The sequence below is a fragment of the Chiloscyllium plagiosum genome, chromosome 17, assembly GCF_004010195.1.
Source record: "Chiloscyllium plagiosum isolate BGI_BamShark_2017 chromosome 17, ASM401019v2, whole genome shotgun sequence".
Taxonomy (NCBI): Eukaryota; Metazoa; Chordata; class Chondrichthyes; order Orectolobiformes; family Hemiscylliidae; genus Chiloscyllium; species Chiloscyllium plagiosum.
In genome coordinates, this window is record NC_057726.1 from 12,145,331 (window position 1) to 12,164,803 (window position 19,473).

At 40.5% G+C, this 19,473-nt stretch overlaps 1 protein-coding gene across 2 annotated transcripts in view; it reads left to right on the forward strand.

Moving 5' to 3' along the window:
* si:dkey-234i14.6 overlaps positions 1 to 19,473 on the forward strand; it is a 109,060-nt gene that overhangs the window by 29,089 nt on the left and 60,498 nt on the right. The window contains exon 2 of one of the 2 annotated variants that reach the window (XM_043706557.1): positions 8,833 to 9,009. The exons of the other annotated variant lie outside the window; for it this stretch is intronic. Coding sequence (XP_043562492.1) covers positions 8,833 to 9,009 — 177 coding nt within the window. The remainder of the gene's footprint in view (positions 1 to 8,832; positions 9,010 to 19,473) is intronic. 2 annotated transcript variants of the gene reach the window in all.

Below are 19,473 nucleotides of genomic sequence, written 5' to 3' on the forward strand. Positions count from 1 at the left end.
GTACTGAGACATGTGGATTTCATTTTGAGAGTTCTGCATTTGGTTAGTTAAAAATCTCCAACACCAGGTTATAGTCCAACAGGTTTATTTGGAAGCGCTAGCTTTCAGAGCGCTCTTTCATCAGGTGGTTGTGATCACTAGGAGCAGTACTCCAAAAGCTAGTGCTTCCAAGTAAACCTGTTGGACTATAACCTGGTGTTGAGAGATTTTTAACTTTTTCCACCCCAGTCCAACACTAGCATCTCTGAATCATGCATTTGATTACGATTCTTGGAAGGCAACTGCACCTACACACCTTCTGTGTAGGGGGCGCTGAGGAGCCAATAGAAGTTGGATGGCTGTGGAGTGTCAGAATTAGGAAGGACGATTGAAGGGTTAGTAGGCACTTCAGTTTCAAAGTCGGTATTTGGAAATCCTGGGAAATGGAGAAAGCGGAAAGAGAGCTGCTTTTTCTCGAGGGAGACCATGAGAGGCTCAAAAGATTTGTGAGATTCATCCATTACAATCACTGAGAAGGGAATTGAGAAGCCTATAAACAGTCACTCGATGATTTCAGTTCAGTCACTCTTCTGAGTATCATTGAAATATTATTTAGACTTCGTCAACAATCGAGGCATTTACCAAATCATTTGATTGGATTAACGTGTCTGAGTTAAGTAACACAATAACAATTGATATTGGGTTAAAAGGAAATTTGAGTACTATGACTGCCATGACGAAGCAAAATTTAACATCCACCTATTGTAAGGTGTTATGCAAACTTTCTGATTTCATAAGACTGGACAAGGAGAATCCTAAAGCCAATCTGACTGGATTGATCAATAAGTTTCATTTTTGCAATTTGTTTACTGTGGTGGTCAGTCACTGAGCACCTTCTAGAAGTTGAAGAATGTGGTGCTGGAAAAGCACATCCAGTCGGGCAGCATTCGAGAAGCAGGAGAATTGATTTTATAGAATTTGCCAGTGTAATTTAACAAAAGAATATCAAAGCTTATCACGGTATATACAAGAACTCCTTGAAACCATCTAATTACAAACGTCAGAAATGAAGATTTTAATCATTTTTATCCTCAGCAGCAACTTTAAAATATTTAAACCTCAGCAAAGGATCACTCTGCTTCCACTTCAAAAGGTCAAGGGCATGACTGTGACTGTTTTATGGCAATGCTTTTTTGCATTCATTTGCTACAACTTAAACGTCTCTTCCTAAAACAGTCTCTTGAATTGCTAATACAGCTCACTTTGTCTTAACCTGGGTTCTTTGAACTCCTTCCACAGTCCATCTCTGACTGGCATTAAGGAAACTGATAAATGCTAAATTGCGCTACTACTGCTGCAGGCCATTTTAAGCCTTAATAACATGCTCCTCTTTCTGAATGAAGCCCACATAGTCCTTGACCTTCTGGATGATTCTGCCCTTTTTTTTAAAAAGAATGTGTTTTCAGCCCTAGTTATAGGACACCTGTCAGGCTTTTGTTTTTGTCTACTATTGTTTCTTAGCACTAAGCTACTCATCATAAGGATTACAAAGCATTATTCAAATGCATGTAAACAAATTTCCAGGCAACCCAGGGCCACTTGTCTAACTTAGATATTAAACTAAAACTGTCTCCCGTTCTTAAAGTGCACAACATAAAATTAGAAATCAAACTTAAAACAGTATACCTTTAAAACCAAAGTTTCCAAATATTAATAGTCCTAAGGCTTCATAAAGGTAAATTTAGGGCCGATGGCCAAACTCTTGGCCTTGGAAGAAGGGTTTAAGTTGCATCAGGTCAAGGTTCAGAGAAAGATTTAAAGGAAAATAAATATTTTATGCTCAAAAGGTTGAATTCAATATTAGTGAGTAAAAACTTCAAAATATAAAATGTTTTCCAACATGATACAAAATTCGTGTCAAGAGATGCCTAAAACATATTTGTCTTGTACACTGCTGCCTACAGAGCTCTGAAATCATTGGTCTGACTGTGAAAATCACTAATCCTGTTAGCTACTATATGGGTACTTTTTAATATATTAACATCTTTGTTTTACCACTCCCTTGTATCTTCCTTGTAGAGCAAACGAAGAACCTGTTTCAGAATTATCCAAGTCAAAATAGAATCGTATAAGAGGTCAGTGAGGGGAAGGAGAAAGTGGGAAAATCATGACTAGTATAGATCTGATTGTGGGAAGGGTTGCAAATGTTTTTTTAATTTCCTTCTAAGGGAGTTGTTGACTGGTAATCCATCAGTGTTGGGGTCTGCAATGCTAGTGTACGCTGCCCTGGTGAGCTCAGAAAATAATCATCTGCTCTATCATCCCATCAGAGGATTAATAGAAACTAAAGACTGTAGACCTTGCCTTTAAACTTGGAGTAGCTCCAGTTGGTTGACCTCAGTTGAAAGTTGGAAAAGAACAAATGATTCTGCGGCTTCGTGTGCTTGCTTATGGACGACATCAGTTTTTAATTTTATTTACCTTTGGAGGAGGGGAGATTGTGTAGAATTCAGAGGTAAACATCAAGTTGGTCACCAGCTGCAATTTATATGATTCCTATACTTTTAATTCTTCTGTGGAATGAACATTGACAGTATTTTGTTGGCCATCTTGAATTGCATTTAAACATTATAGGTTACAAGTCCATTTCAGAAGGCAGTTAAGAGTTAAATACACTGCTGTTGGTCTGGCTGTGCACAAGGCTTGAGTGGGCAAGATAGTGGATCTATCTCCCAAAGGGACATGCAAACAGGATGAGGTTTTACAACAAATAAGCATTAGTTTCAAGTTCTTCTGAAACTAGTTTTCAACTGCAGATTTTTAATTAATTAACTGGATTTAGCTTTTACCACTTTCCATGGTGAGATTTAAACCCATTGGTTGGACTACTGGATCAATCATCAAGTAACGTTACCCCACAATACCCCTGTGAAAGAATGGGTGGTCAGCTTTATCATAATACAATGCAGACCCAGATTTACTCAGAACACTCACCTCTGGGACTGTATCACCATTTTCTCCCTCCTGGTTTTTCTCTCAACATCTCTCTTTTAAATTCCATCACCATCTTTTCATTTCATCCTTGGTAATGTTCTGCCAGTCTTTTGTAAAAGAGCATTTATGGCAGTTGGACAAGTCTGTGCTATTTCACAAGCAAAGGAGACCATGCACATAATTTTTATTTCTCAATAAACCTTCAGGAAGTAGGAATTAAAAATTGGCAGTAATATTTTTATTGTACGTTCACGGAATGGGCTGTCACTGGCTAGGCCAGTACTTATTGCTCAATCCTAATTATCGAGAGTGCAACTTAGAACCTAAGAATCAAACAGTTGATGTTGGCCTGGAGTCACATATAGGACTAGACTGAGTAAGAATGGCAGTTACCTTCCCTGAAGGACATCTGTGAACGAGATGGGTTTTTCTGTTAAGCGACAATGGTTTTGAGGTCATCATTAGAATCTTAATTCCAAAACTTTTAAGTTCAAATTCCACAACCTGCTGTGGTGGGATTTGAAACTGGGTTTTAAAATTTATTTGGATGTCTGGATTATTAGACCAGTGACTGTACAACTCAGTAATTACCTCTCCATTGGTAGAGAAGGGGGAACACGCATATGGTCATTTATTAAACAACGCAAAGTGGCTGAGCAGAGGCTGATAGCCAAGTTCGATACCTATGAGGGTGGCCTCAATCGGGACCTTGGGTTCATGTCACACTACAGATGACCCCACTGCACTATTTTCCCCCTCTCTCGCATCCCCCACACTCTCTCCCTCTCTCAGGCTTATCCTCCATCAGACTCACGCACTCTACCAAACACGCAAACACATACTCACTCTCACTCACTCACACACACACGTACACACACTCACAAACTCTCTCCCACACACACTCACATACTCTCTCTCACACACTCTCACACGCACAATCACACACACTCTCACACTGACGCACACACTCACGCACATTCACACTCACACATACATACAGACACACGCACATTCTCACACACACTCACACATTCACACACACTCACTCACACACTTTCTCTCTCACACACACACTCCTCTCACACTCTCTCTCTCTCACACACACACACACTTTCTCTCTGTCTCTCTCTGTCTCTCCCTCCCTTACGTGCACATGTATGTCTGTGGGGTGAATTTGTATTTGCAGATACATTCTATATTTGCTCAAAAAACACAACCTGCAGACAGTCAATCCATATAACATTTTATAAATTCCTACTTTGGAAATAGAACCAGTCTGAATCAAGATTGGGATACAGACAGACTCTAACCTCTCACCTTTAATGCTTTGTATGAGCTGAGATGTCACCTTGTTTTTTTAATGAAATCTTAAGTTATCTCCAGAATGTGACTTAAAAGAAGTTCTGGGATTTACATAAGAATGAACCAAAACTTGAAACCCATTCTAAGACTTAACAGCAATCTAGATTCGTTCAATATATTCTTTTAATTGCTTGACACGGTGATCTTTTGCGATAAATTCTGTCTCTTATGTTCCTGCTGCACTAGTTACCTGATGAAGGAGCAGCACTCTGAAAGTTATTACATCCAAATAAACCTGTTGGACTATAATCTGGTGTGATTTTTAACTTTGTCCACCCCAGTCCAACACCAGTCCACATCATCCATAGAGAAGCAAGAGGGAAACTTTGAATTGAAGAACCATCTAATTTCTTTGTAATACTGCTTTTCAAAAAGTACAAAATTATGTCTCCAATTTTGTTTTGGTCAGTTTCTCACATCTGAACCCCCCACCCACCCAGCCCACTCCTGCTTAGAATCTTTGTATTTTGAATGTTGTTATTTTAACAAGTGCTAGTCATGGTTCCTTGGTGATATTCCTGTCCTCCTTTTGTCAGAGGTTTGTGGATTCAAGTCCCAACCCGAGACCTGAGGGCCAAATCAAAGCTGACGTCACTGTGCTGAGGCATTCTTGGTGATGCTATCTTTTTAGATGCAACAGTAAGTGAAGTCACCCTCTGCACCTACTTGTCTTTCTCCTGATGCACCTGTAGTTATGATATAGTGAGGTCGACAGATGCTGGAGAATCAGTCAATGAAGTGTGATGCTGGAAAAAGCACAGCAGGTCAGATAGCATCCGAGGAGCAGGAGAGTCGATGTTTCGGGCAGGACTCTTCAGTCAACTCTCCTGCTCCTTGGAAGCTGTCTGACCCACTGGGCTTTATCCAGCACCAAACTTTATCAACCTTTAATTATGATCCTTAACCTCTTGTAGATAACAATCAGGCAGGTGGTGGCAGAGTTTTCCCTCTAATGATTCCTGTCCCCTCAAATGTGAGACTGGCAAGATCATCAGCATTGGGTAGAGACTGTGTAGGAATGCACTCCGACGTTTGTGAATCAGTGAAAGTGAGATTGTTGTTGAATGTAATGGCTTTGAAGCAGCTGATGTTCATGTTATGATTTGGAGATGCCGGTGTTGGACTGGGGTCACACAACACCAGGTTATAGTCCATAAGGTTTAATCGGAAGCACTAACTTTTGGACTGCTGCTGACAAAGGAGCAGCGCTCCAAACTATGTTCATTCTCGTGATGTTGCACACATTCTGAGGAGCCAGGCAAGAGGGTCTATCCCAGCTCACTAACATCTTAGCAATCATGCCTGACCAAATGTAGTTGTCCTTTTCACCATCATGCAATAAACCAGCTTGTTATCTAAGAACATTGAGTATCCACAGAAGAGGCAATGTTTGTATATCCCTAATGAGAGGCCAAAGACAAGGATGGACAACTGGCAGGGAACTTACCCATTCCATATACTGTTCGAGGCAGCAAATACCTCAATGTACTAGGAGTGGTCATCAGGGAAGGTATCACAGACTACGTTGTGAACCAATGTGTCCTTCGGTGGAGGATAAGATCATAAAATAGAGGGTTGTGCCAGCTCAGTCTTTGAGTATGTTTATTGTAGATTTCTGATACCAATAGTGTGCAGGGTTATGGGGATAGAGTGGGTAAAAGACACTGAAGTTTTGACCTTGTATGATATTGCATGGGAGGGCAGGCTTGATAGGCTGAATAGCCTACTCTATTCCTGTGTTCCTAATAGAAGAAATCTGGGACACAATTTTAATATTTCGGTTGGGTGATCTTTGGTCACATGACCCATTTTTCCTGAATGAGCAAAGATGTTTGCAGTGTGTTCAGTGTTTGTGCTTTGTGAACTAGACATAAGCTGGGTTCAGGAGTCAGCACATAGTAACACCTACGCTGTTACTTCTGTCCTGTATGATTGTGTGTGTTTATGTTTTAACAGTAATATTCTAGCAAATCTGAAAATAAAGACCTTAACCTCCCAATAGAATATATTTTGAAACTTGTACGTGGCAACAATGAAGTAGTGAGCATTCCTGCTACTAATTTTATTTTTGTTTGATCTTCCTATCCTTTGTATGTGAATTTTTTTTTAAATCCTGGGAAAATTTGTTAGTCATTTTATATTCATCTTTACCTGCTGCTGAGGTTTGGAAATCTGCCCATCTCATTGGGGGAACGTGAGAAAGTTTTTTTGTGTGAGATTTTTAATGAGCAAAATTATAGTTGGAAAGGTTAGTTTCCTGAACCTACTTTGTCAGCAACTTATTGGCAAAGAAAAATGTTTCTCCTCTGAAATGTGCTGAACCGCTGAGAACTAGTTTCAGCTGAATAAACAAATAAGTGAGGGGGCACGGCTGAGATTCAGAATTGTCAGCCTGGCTCATTAATAACTTGTGTTTCTGACGAAGCAGGATGGGCATTTCGAGATTTAAATAACCACTCCACTCGTTAGGCGACCAAAACTATTTATAGAGGAAGAATAATACTGGAGGCCTGACCAGTGATTATACCTCTGGCAGCATTGCTTTAATTCAGCAACTCTCATTGCTGATTTTGATCTTGTATTCAAAATAGTGGCAGCATTTGCTTACAGAGCAAGGCTAATGCATATCAGTTGTGCCAAATGATTAAATTCTGTGTAATTGATATAAATTCCCTACTGACTTTTATGTTATTGCTGCAACTAAACTCATTAGTCACTCAAAAAAACAATGAATTATTGGGCAAGAGGAAATGAATGTTATTTATATGGACTTCCATAATGCATTTGATCAGGAGGCTCAGACTACTCATTAAAGTTGAAACTCCAGGAATTGAGGTTCACTCTTTAACCTGATTTGAGTGGCAGGAGGCAACAGAAATAATGAAACTGTGCTTACTAGTAGTTTCCCCACCCCCACAGCTTACCTGCAGGGGATACGTTCCAAGGTGGAAGCCAGAAATAGGTGCAAACTCATTCATTTAAATGGGAAACATACCTTCCCAGCAGCCTCCTGGTCCCTGGTTCTGGAGTGTTCCCTATAATATGTTTGGGCCCCAGTAAACCACAGGTAACTGAAACCACAGTAACTGGACCCACAGATGTGGAGGAGGTTGCCCTGTATTCTGAATTGGACAGAGGGTACTGGACATCAGATTAAGATTTAGGGCTCTTGTGGTCCAGTGGTAGAGTCCCTGCCTCTGATTCAGGAGGCCTCTGTTCAAGTCCCACCTGCTCCAGTGATATGTAATAACATTTTCAAACAGTTTGACTTTAAGTTGTCGATAATTGATAAAAAAATAAATCAAATTGATTTATATAAGTTTTGAAAAAGAAACCTTATTCTTGGGCCAGTGGGTAAAATTGTTATATCCCAAAAAAACAATCAGATTGCACCTGAACATCCTGCTGAACAGGATGGTGGTTTTTATATGGAGTGTGTTTTTAAACCAGAATGTTTGTTTGGCTTTCTCATGTAGAGAGATTTTTTTAAATCAAAACCATTTTAATGTACTTCCCTCTCAAAAGATAAGTGTGTCCCCTAGGGTGGGGGAGAATTAATTTTCATGTTATGAGTATCAGAATTATGGGTTCTGCTTTATAAATAGAGAAGTTTCCTGCACCGTGTTTAACTAATCTATTCCCCTTGCTGAAGTCTCTGCTACCTCTGAACTGTGGGGGCAACCTACTTTCACTGAAAACATTTTGCCTGTATTTCCATCTGTTCTATCTTTGTCAAACTAGATGGACAGACAGACTGAATGATTTGCATATTTATGCAGTGACCTTGGGATAATCCAAAGTGCTTTTCCAGCAATGGAGACTTTGAAATCAAATCACTGTTGCAGTGCTGGGAAACATTGTCCAATTTTTGCTACAGCAAGCTCCCAGATACATCCTTGTGATAATGCTGGTGTGATCTGCTATTTTTATTGATGTTGGCTGAGGGATAAGTATTGACCAGGGAGTGCACTGTTTTGTTCAACACGATCCAAAAGATTTTGACTTTTCTTCTTTTGACTTTTTTTGTAAGTCTTTTGCGAAAAGTGCAGAAAGTTTTAGAAAAATACTTAGACTAAAGAGTTAAAATTCCAGATTCGCATCTCAGCACGTCTGAATTGAAACCTCATCTCCTTCTCAAAGTCTTGCTTTGCATTTGATGATGACCCTTAATAAATGATGATGCTTAGCTTATCTGATTACTGCCTTTCCTTTTGTAACCGCAGCCAATGCTGATCAATTTTATAACAAGCCAGCTGGCATTGTTGTCATGGAGATTTGGATCCAGGTTTGACCTTCCGTTTCTAGAGACTGTGGTGAAATCTGATGATTTTAATTTCTTTTGACAGCTGACTGTATCAAAGACCTTTCCATAGCTTCTTAATAAGAGAGTGAATTGGCACACTTCCATCCTATTGATTTTGGGTAAATATGTAAGTAACATCTGTTTGTTTTTCCTCCTCCCCCCCCCACCACCCCCCCCCACCATCCTCTGTCTAGTTCACTGAGGAATACTTGAAGAAGATCCCAACGTGTGAATTGCCCCGTGTGATTGTGGTTTGTGATGGCTCCTGTGGTGGTTCAAGTTCTGTGCTTGGAGTCAGCTCAGACTACATTGTGGAGTCCTGTAATGCCTATGGTGCTAATGCAGCCATAGAGAGAGCAGACCAGCGACAGGTATAGTTTAATTTCCCAGTGATTTTTTTTTTGTTTCTTGCTGTTTCAGCAGGTTGATGATGGCTTCTTTCACTCTGTTCTCCTAGTACACAGCTGAAGACTGCACTCTTCCTCAGACACACTACCACATTTTTGTTTTGGCTGCTGTCAGATGTATTGGACCTCCCATATAATTGCTCACTATACCAGAAGATGCAGTGCTAACTGTAGGGCTCTTTGTGGCACAATGGTAATGTCCCTATCTCTGGGTCAGGAAGTCTGGGTTCAAGTCCTGCCTACCAAGGATGTATGCCCAAACAGATTGATTTAAATACCTGACAGGAAGCATCCCACTGATTTGAAGTATGATGGTTCATAAGCTGTAGAAAGTGAAAGGGCCACTTGCAAGTGAGTGGCTTGTGGACTTATCATTTTATGTATGATGATGCTCGTTCAAGAAGGTTATGTTGTCCTTTTTATTCAGAGGGGTTGTAAAAGCAGAGGTTCTGATAAATCTGGAATATCTACTTGAAAATGCTTTTGTTTTTTTTATAAAATACTTGTACAATGAAACGGGGATTGGCAGTTTTCCCAGTTCAGGGTTGGGTTTGCTTTGGTATTAGCAAGCTGTTTTTGTTTGCAGCTACTAATCAAGTTTTAGTTGGGAATCCAGAGAGGCTGCTGAGGACCCAAAGAAGCAGCTCCATGCTGATCCTCTCTCTCCTTGACATCTCTCCTGTAAGAGCCTGTGCTTGATTTTTACCTTTGTTTGCCAAGGGCATTTTTATGGATGTTGAATGTATTTGGCACAGTGACACTAAGTTGCGATAGAGTCCATTGGGTTTTCAGACAGTTTAAATTATTCTAAATTCGGTTCGCTTTTGTTTGTGTTTCATTCAGTAGTTTATGAATAAATCCTGTTTTGTTTAGAATTGAGTGGTTGGGGTCAGCTGCATCACTCCTGGAATATCCACTCTACAACTGCTTAAAATAACTAGGAAAGTTAGGGTGTGGGCTACCTTGAAATGTGTCAAGGGGGTCTGGCCTGGTCCACAACACATGCACACGAGGCAAAGTAACACTGACATTACCTGTACCCTAATATGGTTCACTTGATCTGCTTCCACTGTGAATAGATAGAATCTGCTGTTTACATACACGCATAACGACAAGCTGTGACCTGTTTTTTAAAAAAAATTGATGTAGTGTAATAACCCAAGCTAACTTAGGGTGGCACAATGGCTCTGGTTAGCACTGCTGCCTCACAGCACCAGGGACCTGAGTTCAATTCCAGCCTTGAGCAACCGTCTGTGTGGAGTTTGCACATGCTCCCTGTGTCTGTGTGGGTTTTCTCCGGGTGCTCCGGTTTCCTCCCACAGTCCAAAGGTGTACAGGTCAGGTGAATTGGCCATGCTAAATTGCCCATAGTGTTGGGTAAATGTAGGGGAGTGGGTCTCTTCGGGGGTCGGTGTGGACTTGTGGGGCCGAAGGGCCTGTTTCCTTACTGTAGGGAATTTAATTTTAATTTTTAATTCTGAGCATGGTAACCAGCCTGGTCAAGGAAGCAATATTAAAAGAATTGAGCTGAAGAAATAAGTAGTGCATGCTTCTCTGTTGCACCCATGGTGACAATGTTCAGCTCCCTTGCCCAAGCACATCTACACTCCACCCCCTTCCCATACTATCTTTTCTCCCTCATGTCTTCCTTTCTACCAGGTCTAGTGCAGCTCTGAGTTACCAGCTGTTCAAAGTGCTGTATGAAAGTTATTGTTACAGTGTACTTCAGTGTGATTTTCAATATAGCATAATAAACCAATGAATACAAGTATGGCTTTCACTTTATTTCTGAGATGGCTTTTCTCCTTTAACGAAAAATGTAACTCCTCAGCTTGTTCTGGGAAATAAATTTAATTATGTTACTGAGATTGGTAGCCTGTGTCTCTTCACATAGATTTACACAGGCTGTCACTGAACTTTTAAATTTTATTTAACACAATTAGTGAACACCTTTCATTTTTTTTTGTTTATGCATCGATCTCTGAAGGCATGTTAGGGTGGTGAAAAAGCCATATGGGACATTTGCCTTTATCATTAAGGCATAATTTACAAAAGCAGACTGTGGAAGTTATGTTGGAGTTGTATAGAACTTTAGATTAGATTAGATTAGATTAGATTACGTACAGTGTGGAAACAGGCCCTTCGGCCCAACAAGTCCACACCGCCCCGCCGAAGCGCAATCCACCCAGAGGAACCCGGAGCACCCGGAGGAAACCCACGCAGACACGGGGAGAACGTGCAAACTCCACACAGTCAGTCGCCTGAAGCGGGAATTGAACCCGTGTCTCTGACGCTGTGAGGCATCAGTGCTAACCACTGTGCCACCGTGCCGCCCACCTTTAGTGAGACCACAGCTGGAGATCGTGTGCAGTTCTGGTTGCTATGTTATAGGAAGGATGTGATTGCACTGGAGGGGTTACAGAGACAATTCACCAGGATGCTGCCTAAGATGGAAAATTTAAGTTTGAAGAAAGGTAGTATAGGTTTCAGTTATTTTCGTTGGAGCAATGAAGACTGAGGGGTGATCTGATTGAGATGTACAGGATGAAGAGGGGCATAGGCAGCGTGGTTAAGGAGCTGCTGTTCCCCTTAGTTGAAGGGTCAGTCACAAGGGGACACAGGTTTAAGGTAGGTTTTGGGGGATGTGTGGAAAAACTTTTTTTTACCCGGAGGGTGGTAACTGTCTGGAATGCGTTGCCTCAAATCCTTGAAAATGTAACTGGATGAGTACTTGGAATGCCAGTACATTCAAAGCTATGGGCCAAGTGCTGGTAAATGGGATTAGGCTCAAGATCAGGTGTTTCTCACATATCAGTGCAGACTTGATGGGCTGAAGGGCCTCCTTTTGCTTTCTGTTTCAGTGAACCTCACCACACCCTGAATATATCAATGTGAACTTTTTATTTATCCTCTTCCTCATAAACTACATCTTTAATGGAATATATGCTAATTGCCTTAACTATCTCTGTGGTTTTGCATTTAGGAAACTCGAATGCAATTTAATTAGTTCAACAAGAGTCTTGTTGCAAAGTGGTAGTGCCTCTCTCTGGATTAGAAGGCCAAGGTCCAAATCTCATCTGTGTAGGAGCCTTCACAGGTCTGAATGAGTCTTTATTTAATTGTGTCTACAATTCAATTGAGGATGTTTGCTTTTTCTTAAAAGCAAACATTGCTTTGGAGTTGACAAGATGGTCAATGATTTTAGCACTGCGTGTGATTAACTGGTATAAATAAAACACAAACTGAGGACACAATCTGGTTTTTAGTATGGGGTCTTTTGGATCTACACACCAGCTCAAGCCAGTCTTTTAGGTTATCTTAAACATTTATGAACACTAAGTAAATGATGGTAATGCTACAGAGCAGCATATTGAGTTATACAGATTCTGACCACCTGGCATTGTCCCATCTCATGACTGAGGTTACAGTTACATTAGAGCATACTTCAAGCTCATTGACAGATTCATTAAACCCTATCTCTGCCCTGTTCATATACATCAGAATGCCGTAATATAATTAGTATCAACATCTCTCTCTGTTTGAGGATGGCAAGAGGTTTCAGCTGGAAAATGTGCCATTCTGCATGTCCAGCTCAAGATTGATCTCCTCACTGATAACATTGGCAGAATGTTGGACCATGGGAGGACATGCAGTGAATTGCTTTTTGGGTAAAACTCAGGATAATGGTTGATAGCTATGGTGCTACATATCCAGTGAGATGTAGAGAAAATTGAGACAAAAAAAATCACAATATAGATAACACTAGGCATGGCTCTATTTTTTTCATTCTCTTAGCTATCCCAACAAAATTGGCTCTTTCCTTAATTGCCTCATGTGATAAAATAAGATTCAACTATATGAAGTCAGGTGAAATAATGCAAATGCTGGAAAATGACAATAACAAAACCGAGCTGAAAATGCTAGTGGTACTGCAGGTCAGGGAACAGATGTGGAGGGAGAAGCAGTTACAATTTGGTGACCTTTATTCCACCTATGACACTGGATAAATCTTGAGCTAACGCTTCCTTCAAAGTTGAAGAGTGTGATGCTGGAAAAGCACAGCTGTTGAGACAGCATCCAAGGAGCAGGAGGATAGACGTTTTGGACATAAGCTTGAAAGGAATGCATCATCATGATGAAATGTTTATGCTCAAAACGTCGATTCTCCTGCTCCTCGGATGCTGCCTGACCTGCTGTGCTTTTCCAGCACCACACTCTGAAACTCACATCTCCAGCATCTGCAGTTTAACTTCCTCCTAACACTTCCTTCACACAAAACTAAGATGGGGTGATCGTGGAGGGTTTGAACTGTCAGAGGGGCTCTCTCTCAGTGAGAAACAAGGTCCTTGCCTCTTTGGCACTATCATGAGGTGGAGAAATGGGTCTTTATGGGATGACATCTATTGTTCAACTTGGGGTATCAAAGTGGCATCATTGTCTCGCTGTGGGACACTTGGCTGGATCGTACACAGACGGACAGACTTCCTGGTGTGAATATTGTGGGTAGGTGACCAACTCAATCCATTTTAATTTTTTTCTGGCTGCTTAATAATTGAGGCAAGATTTCCAGCCCTCCTTCAGGAGAAGTCCTGACTCCTCCTAAAACCAGTGGCCAATCTGACACCAGCAGCATTATTGGGAATAGTGGTCATTGCTGGTACTGCAACTAGACAGAGGAGCAGACATTCCCGGAAGATGTGGGATTTCACTGACTGGTTCCAGAGTGGGCAGAGATGGGTTATGCTATCAGTGAGAGGGTTGGGCTGGGTCTCCAGTTGATCTTAGAGACTCAAGAAGGAAGCATTTTGTTGTGCCCTCCCCTGTCTTTTGTGCAGTAGCCAGAATGACCCGCTGGACTGCACACGTGTTACAGGCTTGTCTGATAGCAGGAGAAGGCTCTTGACCCACCATTCATTGCCCACTTGTGTCCTAATTGGACCACAGGCAGCTGGCACCCCTGCTGCTTGGCATTTCTACCAATGGCATGTCTCCCTTTCTTATGAGACAGCACCACCCCATTCCTATTTTTCCAGCTGCAGATGGCCTCTAAAATCCAGCCCCTTCTGTCTGACTTTTACATCAGTCATTTGTCAGCCAATTATGCCACATTCCTGACATATGCATTATTTGAAATTTGGCATTCTTGCATTTGTCCTGATGGGTGCAATTTACTGAAAATTGAGCTTCCACTTAGTTCATGAAGCAACACAGGAACAAGAGGAAACCATTCCGTCCCTCAAGCCTATTCCATCATTCAGTGCGATCCTGGCTGATCTCTGGCTTCATTCCATACACCTTCCTTTTGGCCCATATCCCTTAATATCTTTGCTTAATAAAAATATGTTTATCTCTGATTTAAACTTTAACTGATATAGCATCGGCTGCTATTTGTGGAAAAGCAGGGAGGAAGACAAAGTTGTTAAAATTGGAAGTAGGAAGCAAAATTAGGATGAAAAGCTTATATTATTTTCATATTGTGAGATTCAAGCTCCAAACTGTCAAACATCTTCAGATAAATATAGCTTCAATTAATGACTGATTAGTTTCTCATTAATGAAAATATGGTGCCTTGGATCAACCTCATTTTGAAAATTTAGTGCAAGTAGCAAATGGTGGCCAAATAAAAAAAAAAATGGTGAATACAGCTTTCCAGTTTAGCTTCCGAATGGGCTTGAAATATTTATTGACTTGGACACCACATAGGGTGGAATTCTGTATTACATCCAGTCACACCCAATGGACCTTACCAAACGTTGTGCCCCACAATATTATCTTATCATTGCAGGACTATAGAGAAAGAATAGAGGAATGGAACTAATGGCATAGCTCCTGAGGAAAACATTGACATTGATTTACCAGGCTAAATAACCTCTTGTCTGACATGATTCAATGCTGGCAACGGTCGTACAATGCTGGCTAGTTGTTTTGACAAATAACTAAAGGGAAATCAAAGTTAGACAAATGAACCATTGAATTTTATTTCTGTGTTTCTCCTCCTATCTATTGATCTATTCAAGCAGATGTTTGAAATATTCCAGAGCACAGCTGCTATGAAGATTTCTCATTAACCTTAAGTTTTGCAAGTTCTGTGAAGCAAAACATTTCCCTGCCCACAACTATATCTTTACATGATGTCCGATTTATCTTCTGTCCAATTGAGGAAAACCTTCAGTTCTTTATTAATAAATCTAAGTTATTTATGATGTGGAGGAGCCGGTGTTGGACTGGGGTGTGCAAAGTTTAAAAATCACACAACACCAGGTTATAGTCCAACAGGTTTATTTGGAAGCACTAGCTTTCAGGCAGCTACCTGATGAAGGAGCAGCGCTCCGAAAGCTAGTGCTCCCAAATAAACCTGTTGGACTATAGCCTGGTGTTGTGTGATTCTTAAATTATTTATAACAACATTTGTTTTTGAGCATTTTTCTCTCCTGTAACAAACTTGTAAGCTTTGGACTTTTATTATTCCCGTATCTCCACTTGCTTATTTGTGTTTTATTTGTTTGTTTTCTGTTAAAAGATAAAGTGTATGATGATCAGAATTTATGTCACGGAATGCACATTCTTCTGTTTGCTAGCTCAGTCTTGCTGAGTGAACTGGGTTCTCTGTAGCTTATCCTCCAAGGTATACGATGATTTGGGATCTCACGGTTTGAAATGTACATAGTCTCTGTATTGTCATATCACCTAATAACTTCTGTCTTGGATACTGACAAGCTGTTGTTACATTACTAAGTGAGGATAACAGTATTGCTGTGTCCTTGATTTAAAAATGAGCTTCCATTTCGTTCATGAAGCAACACAGGAACAGGAGTAGGCCATTCAGTCCCTCAAGCCTGTCCCATTCAGTCCCTCATGGCTGATCTCTGGCTTCATTCCATACACCTACCTTTTGGCCCATACACCTATCTTTTGCTTAACAAAAATGTGCCTATCTCTGATTTAAACTTTAACTGATCTAGCATCGGCTGCTATTTGTGAAAAAATATGGAGGAGAACCAAGTTATTAACATTGGAAGTAGGAAGCAAAATTAGAAGTCATAGAGTCATACAGCACGGAAACACCCTTCGGTTCAACCCGTCCATGCTGAACATAATCCCAAACTAAACTAGTCCCACTTGCCTGCGATTGGCCCCTATTGCTCCAAACCTTTCTTATTCATGTACTTATCTGAATTTTTTTAAACGTTGTAACTGGACCCGCATCCACCACTTCCTCTCGAAATTCATTCCAAACATGAACCACTGTAGTTTTAAGAAGAAAAGCCTCTCATGTTTTTTTTTAAATCTTTCTCCTCTTCCGTTTAAAAAAAAATGCCTCTGGCCTTGAAATCTCCCACCTTAGGGAAAGGACACCCACTTTTCACCTTATCTATGCATGTCATGGTTTTATAAACCTCTATTAGGTGACCCCTGAACCTCCTGCGCTCCAGTGAAAAAAGTCCCAGTTAAACCATAATTGTACACAAGTGCAGTTAGGCAGCTTTCAACAGAGGGAAGAATTGATGCCTGGATTCCTGGATAGGATAGGAGAACAGGTAGATGAGCAAGAACTATGAAAATGGTGTATGGGTCACACTGAATGAGTTCTTCCGTATTGAAGAAAATTTGTTGGATCACTAATGAGAGAATCCTAAGTTGGACCATAAAGTCATTTCTCCTGTTTTTGTTTGAAATTGAAACTGAAGGTACTGCCCGAAACGTCGATTCTCCTGCTCCTTGGATGCTGCCTGACCTGCTGTGCTTTTCCAGCAACACATTTTCAGCTCCTGCCTAATTTGGCAAACTACAAATTGTAAATAACATATGAAATAAAACCATAACCCAGTGAATATAAGAGGAAAATTTGCTTTTATAGTGAGGGACAATCCAAGGAAAGTCTATTAAAATATTATGAATTAGTTAGTTCAAAAGTATTGCCAGTACAGAGCCATGCTGCGTGAAGGTTATTGATATTGGGTCAAATTGTTTTATGTGTACTTGCAGAGGAAGATAAAATGAATGTGTGAGTGAGAGAGAGGAAAGATGGAATTAAAACTGGTGAGTAGGATGTAGTGTAGCAGTGACTGACTCAGCAATATTCTTACACCCTGCAGCACTTTGACATGTCTTCCCTCCCTCACTGCTTTCTCGATATCCCCTGATATGGTTTTGGCTGACAGGTCAATGCAGTGACAGCCTCCTGAGAATGCATGTGTCCTTTGGATAAAGTGAGGAAAGTCCCTTATGGGTTTTCCAAAGATCCACATTTGCTAGCTTTTCTTCGAGAAACATAAGATCAGCTTTCTAAACACTGAAACCTAGCTGTATCATTCACCGCATATTTGGGTCTCTGGAAGTCAGTGCCTGAAAAGGCGACTGAGTCAGAAGTTGTAACTTTGAAGCAAGATTAAGATATTGTCTTGTGTTGCCACTGCCTCCCAAGCTATGGAGCAAAAGCTGGATATTTTGCGTTACTGTAGTCAGATCTTTAGCATTGACATGACCTGTGCAGCCACCTCTTGTGCTGTAAGCCTCTCCTGTCTGATATGGAAAGACTGGGATATTTTTTTTTCCCTGTAAGTGTAAGAGATTGAAAGGTGATCTTATTGAGGTGTATAAAATCATGAGGGGTATAGATAAGGTGAATGACAAGGGTATTTTTCTTAGGAAAGGGGTGTTCAAACCTAGTGCGCATATTTTAAGGTGAGAGGAGAAAGCTTTAAAAGGGACATGAGGAGTGACAACACCCCCCCAACTTTAAAGAGTGGTTTGTGTGTGGAATGAACTGCCAATGAAAGTGATGCAGGCAGATACAGTTACAAGATTTCAAAAGATAGTTGGATAAGTACATGAATAGAAAAGGTTTGGAGCAATATGCACCAAATGCAGGCAAGTGGGACTAGTTTAGTTTGGGAACATGGCCAGTGTGGACTAGCTGAACCGAAGGGTCTGTTTCCATGCTCTATGACTCTCTGTGACTCTAACTTCCACTTTAAAATTAAAGACCAAATAATAAAAAAAATCACTAACCCACCCTCATGTACAAATATATGAACATACATAGAAAAATATAGAATTTAAAAAAAACCTAAACTAGCTGTTTAACTAAATAAATAAATAACCAACAACAAACAAATAAATAGTAATAATTCATTTATTGTTTGGGTTTTTTGTACTGTTTTGAATTTCATTGTTTTGTATTTGTAATATTAAAAAATCTCTTTTTTCTCAATAAAAAATATATTATATTAAAAACATTAAAGACCAGGTGAGTGAGAACTTAAAATCTCTTCTGCTTTTACATTTTCTTTTACCTCCAAAACAATCACTTTTTCCTTCCTCAAATCTCTCCATCCCTTTATCCTAACCTCTTGTGAGATGCCCCTTAATGTCAGCTGGCCTGCCTTCACTTGCTGAAATCCGGTGCCGTCAGAAACTGCTTTGACATCGTACCTGATCCTTGACCCAAAAAACTGAACCAGAATTCCCCAATTGAGACACTGCAGTTTTGAGGAGTATTTTAGTCAACATTTCTGGCAGTGCCTTGTTCCACGAGTACTGTTCTGAAACATTCCTTCACCTCCTATCCTGCAGTCCTCCTGCAGCACTTGAAACAGCAGTCTTCTGACCCTGTACCAATGCAAACAAATGTTTTCTTTTGCACAGCTTCATGTTTCGAAAAACAAATCGACTCAGAGTGCATTTTAACGATTACTTTTCTCTTTGTTATTAAATCTGTTTCCTTCCAAGCATCTTATTGTCCATTGTTACTTGTTCTGGGAAATTGGATGTGGGATTGGTGGGAGGGGGAGATGCCGGTGATGACTTGAAGCATTCCAAGTCAGTGGCTTGCCAGGTCACTTTAGAAAGCATTTGGAGTTGAACAAACATTTTGTAATATGGACTATGAACTGGCAAGATGAATTCTTTGACATTTCAGCAGTCTTGGTAATTTCCTTCTTGGATTAGTTGAGGGTGACATTTCTGTCCCATTTGCACTCATAAATCGCAAATAGTGCTGCCTTTCTCCAAACAAAGGCATGTTTAAGAATTTTTTTCAAAGAACATACATCCCCATCAAGGCTCGGCTCTTTAAAACAAAATGCTTTGAAGATGAACTTTAGAAATGTTTGCAGTAACACAAAAGGTTTCCCAGGACTCTGGCATGTGGATCCCACAGATTGTTTAGTCTCTTCACATCAAAGGTGTTTCATGCACGGTTGGAAGGTGTAGAATTGCTGCTTGTTGAGGTTTGGACCCGAGTGCAGTTGGAATTGATTGTGCTGTCAACTGAAATCGATGTGAGACTGTGTTTGGAACCGTGTTCTCACCCAGCATTGGGCTCCACTTCTCATTTTATGGTGTCCATGTCCTTCTCTCACTCTCACTCTCACTCTCACTCTCTCTCACTCACTCACTCACTCACACCCTCTCTCTTACCCACCT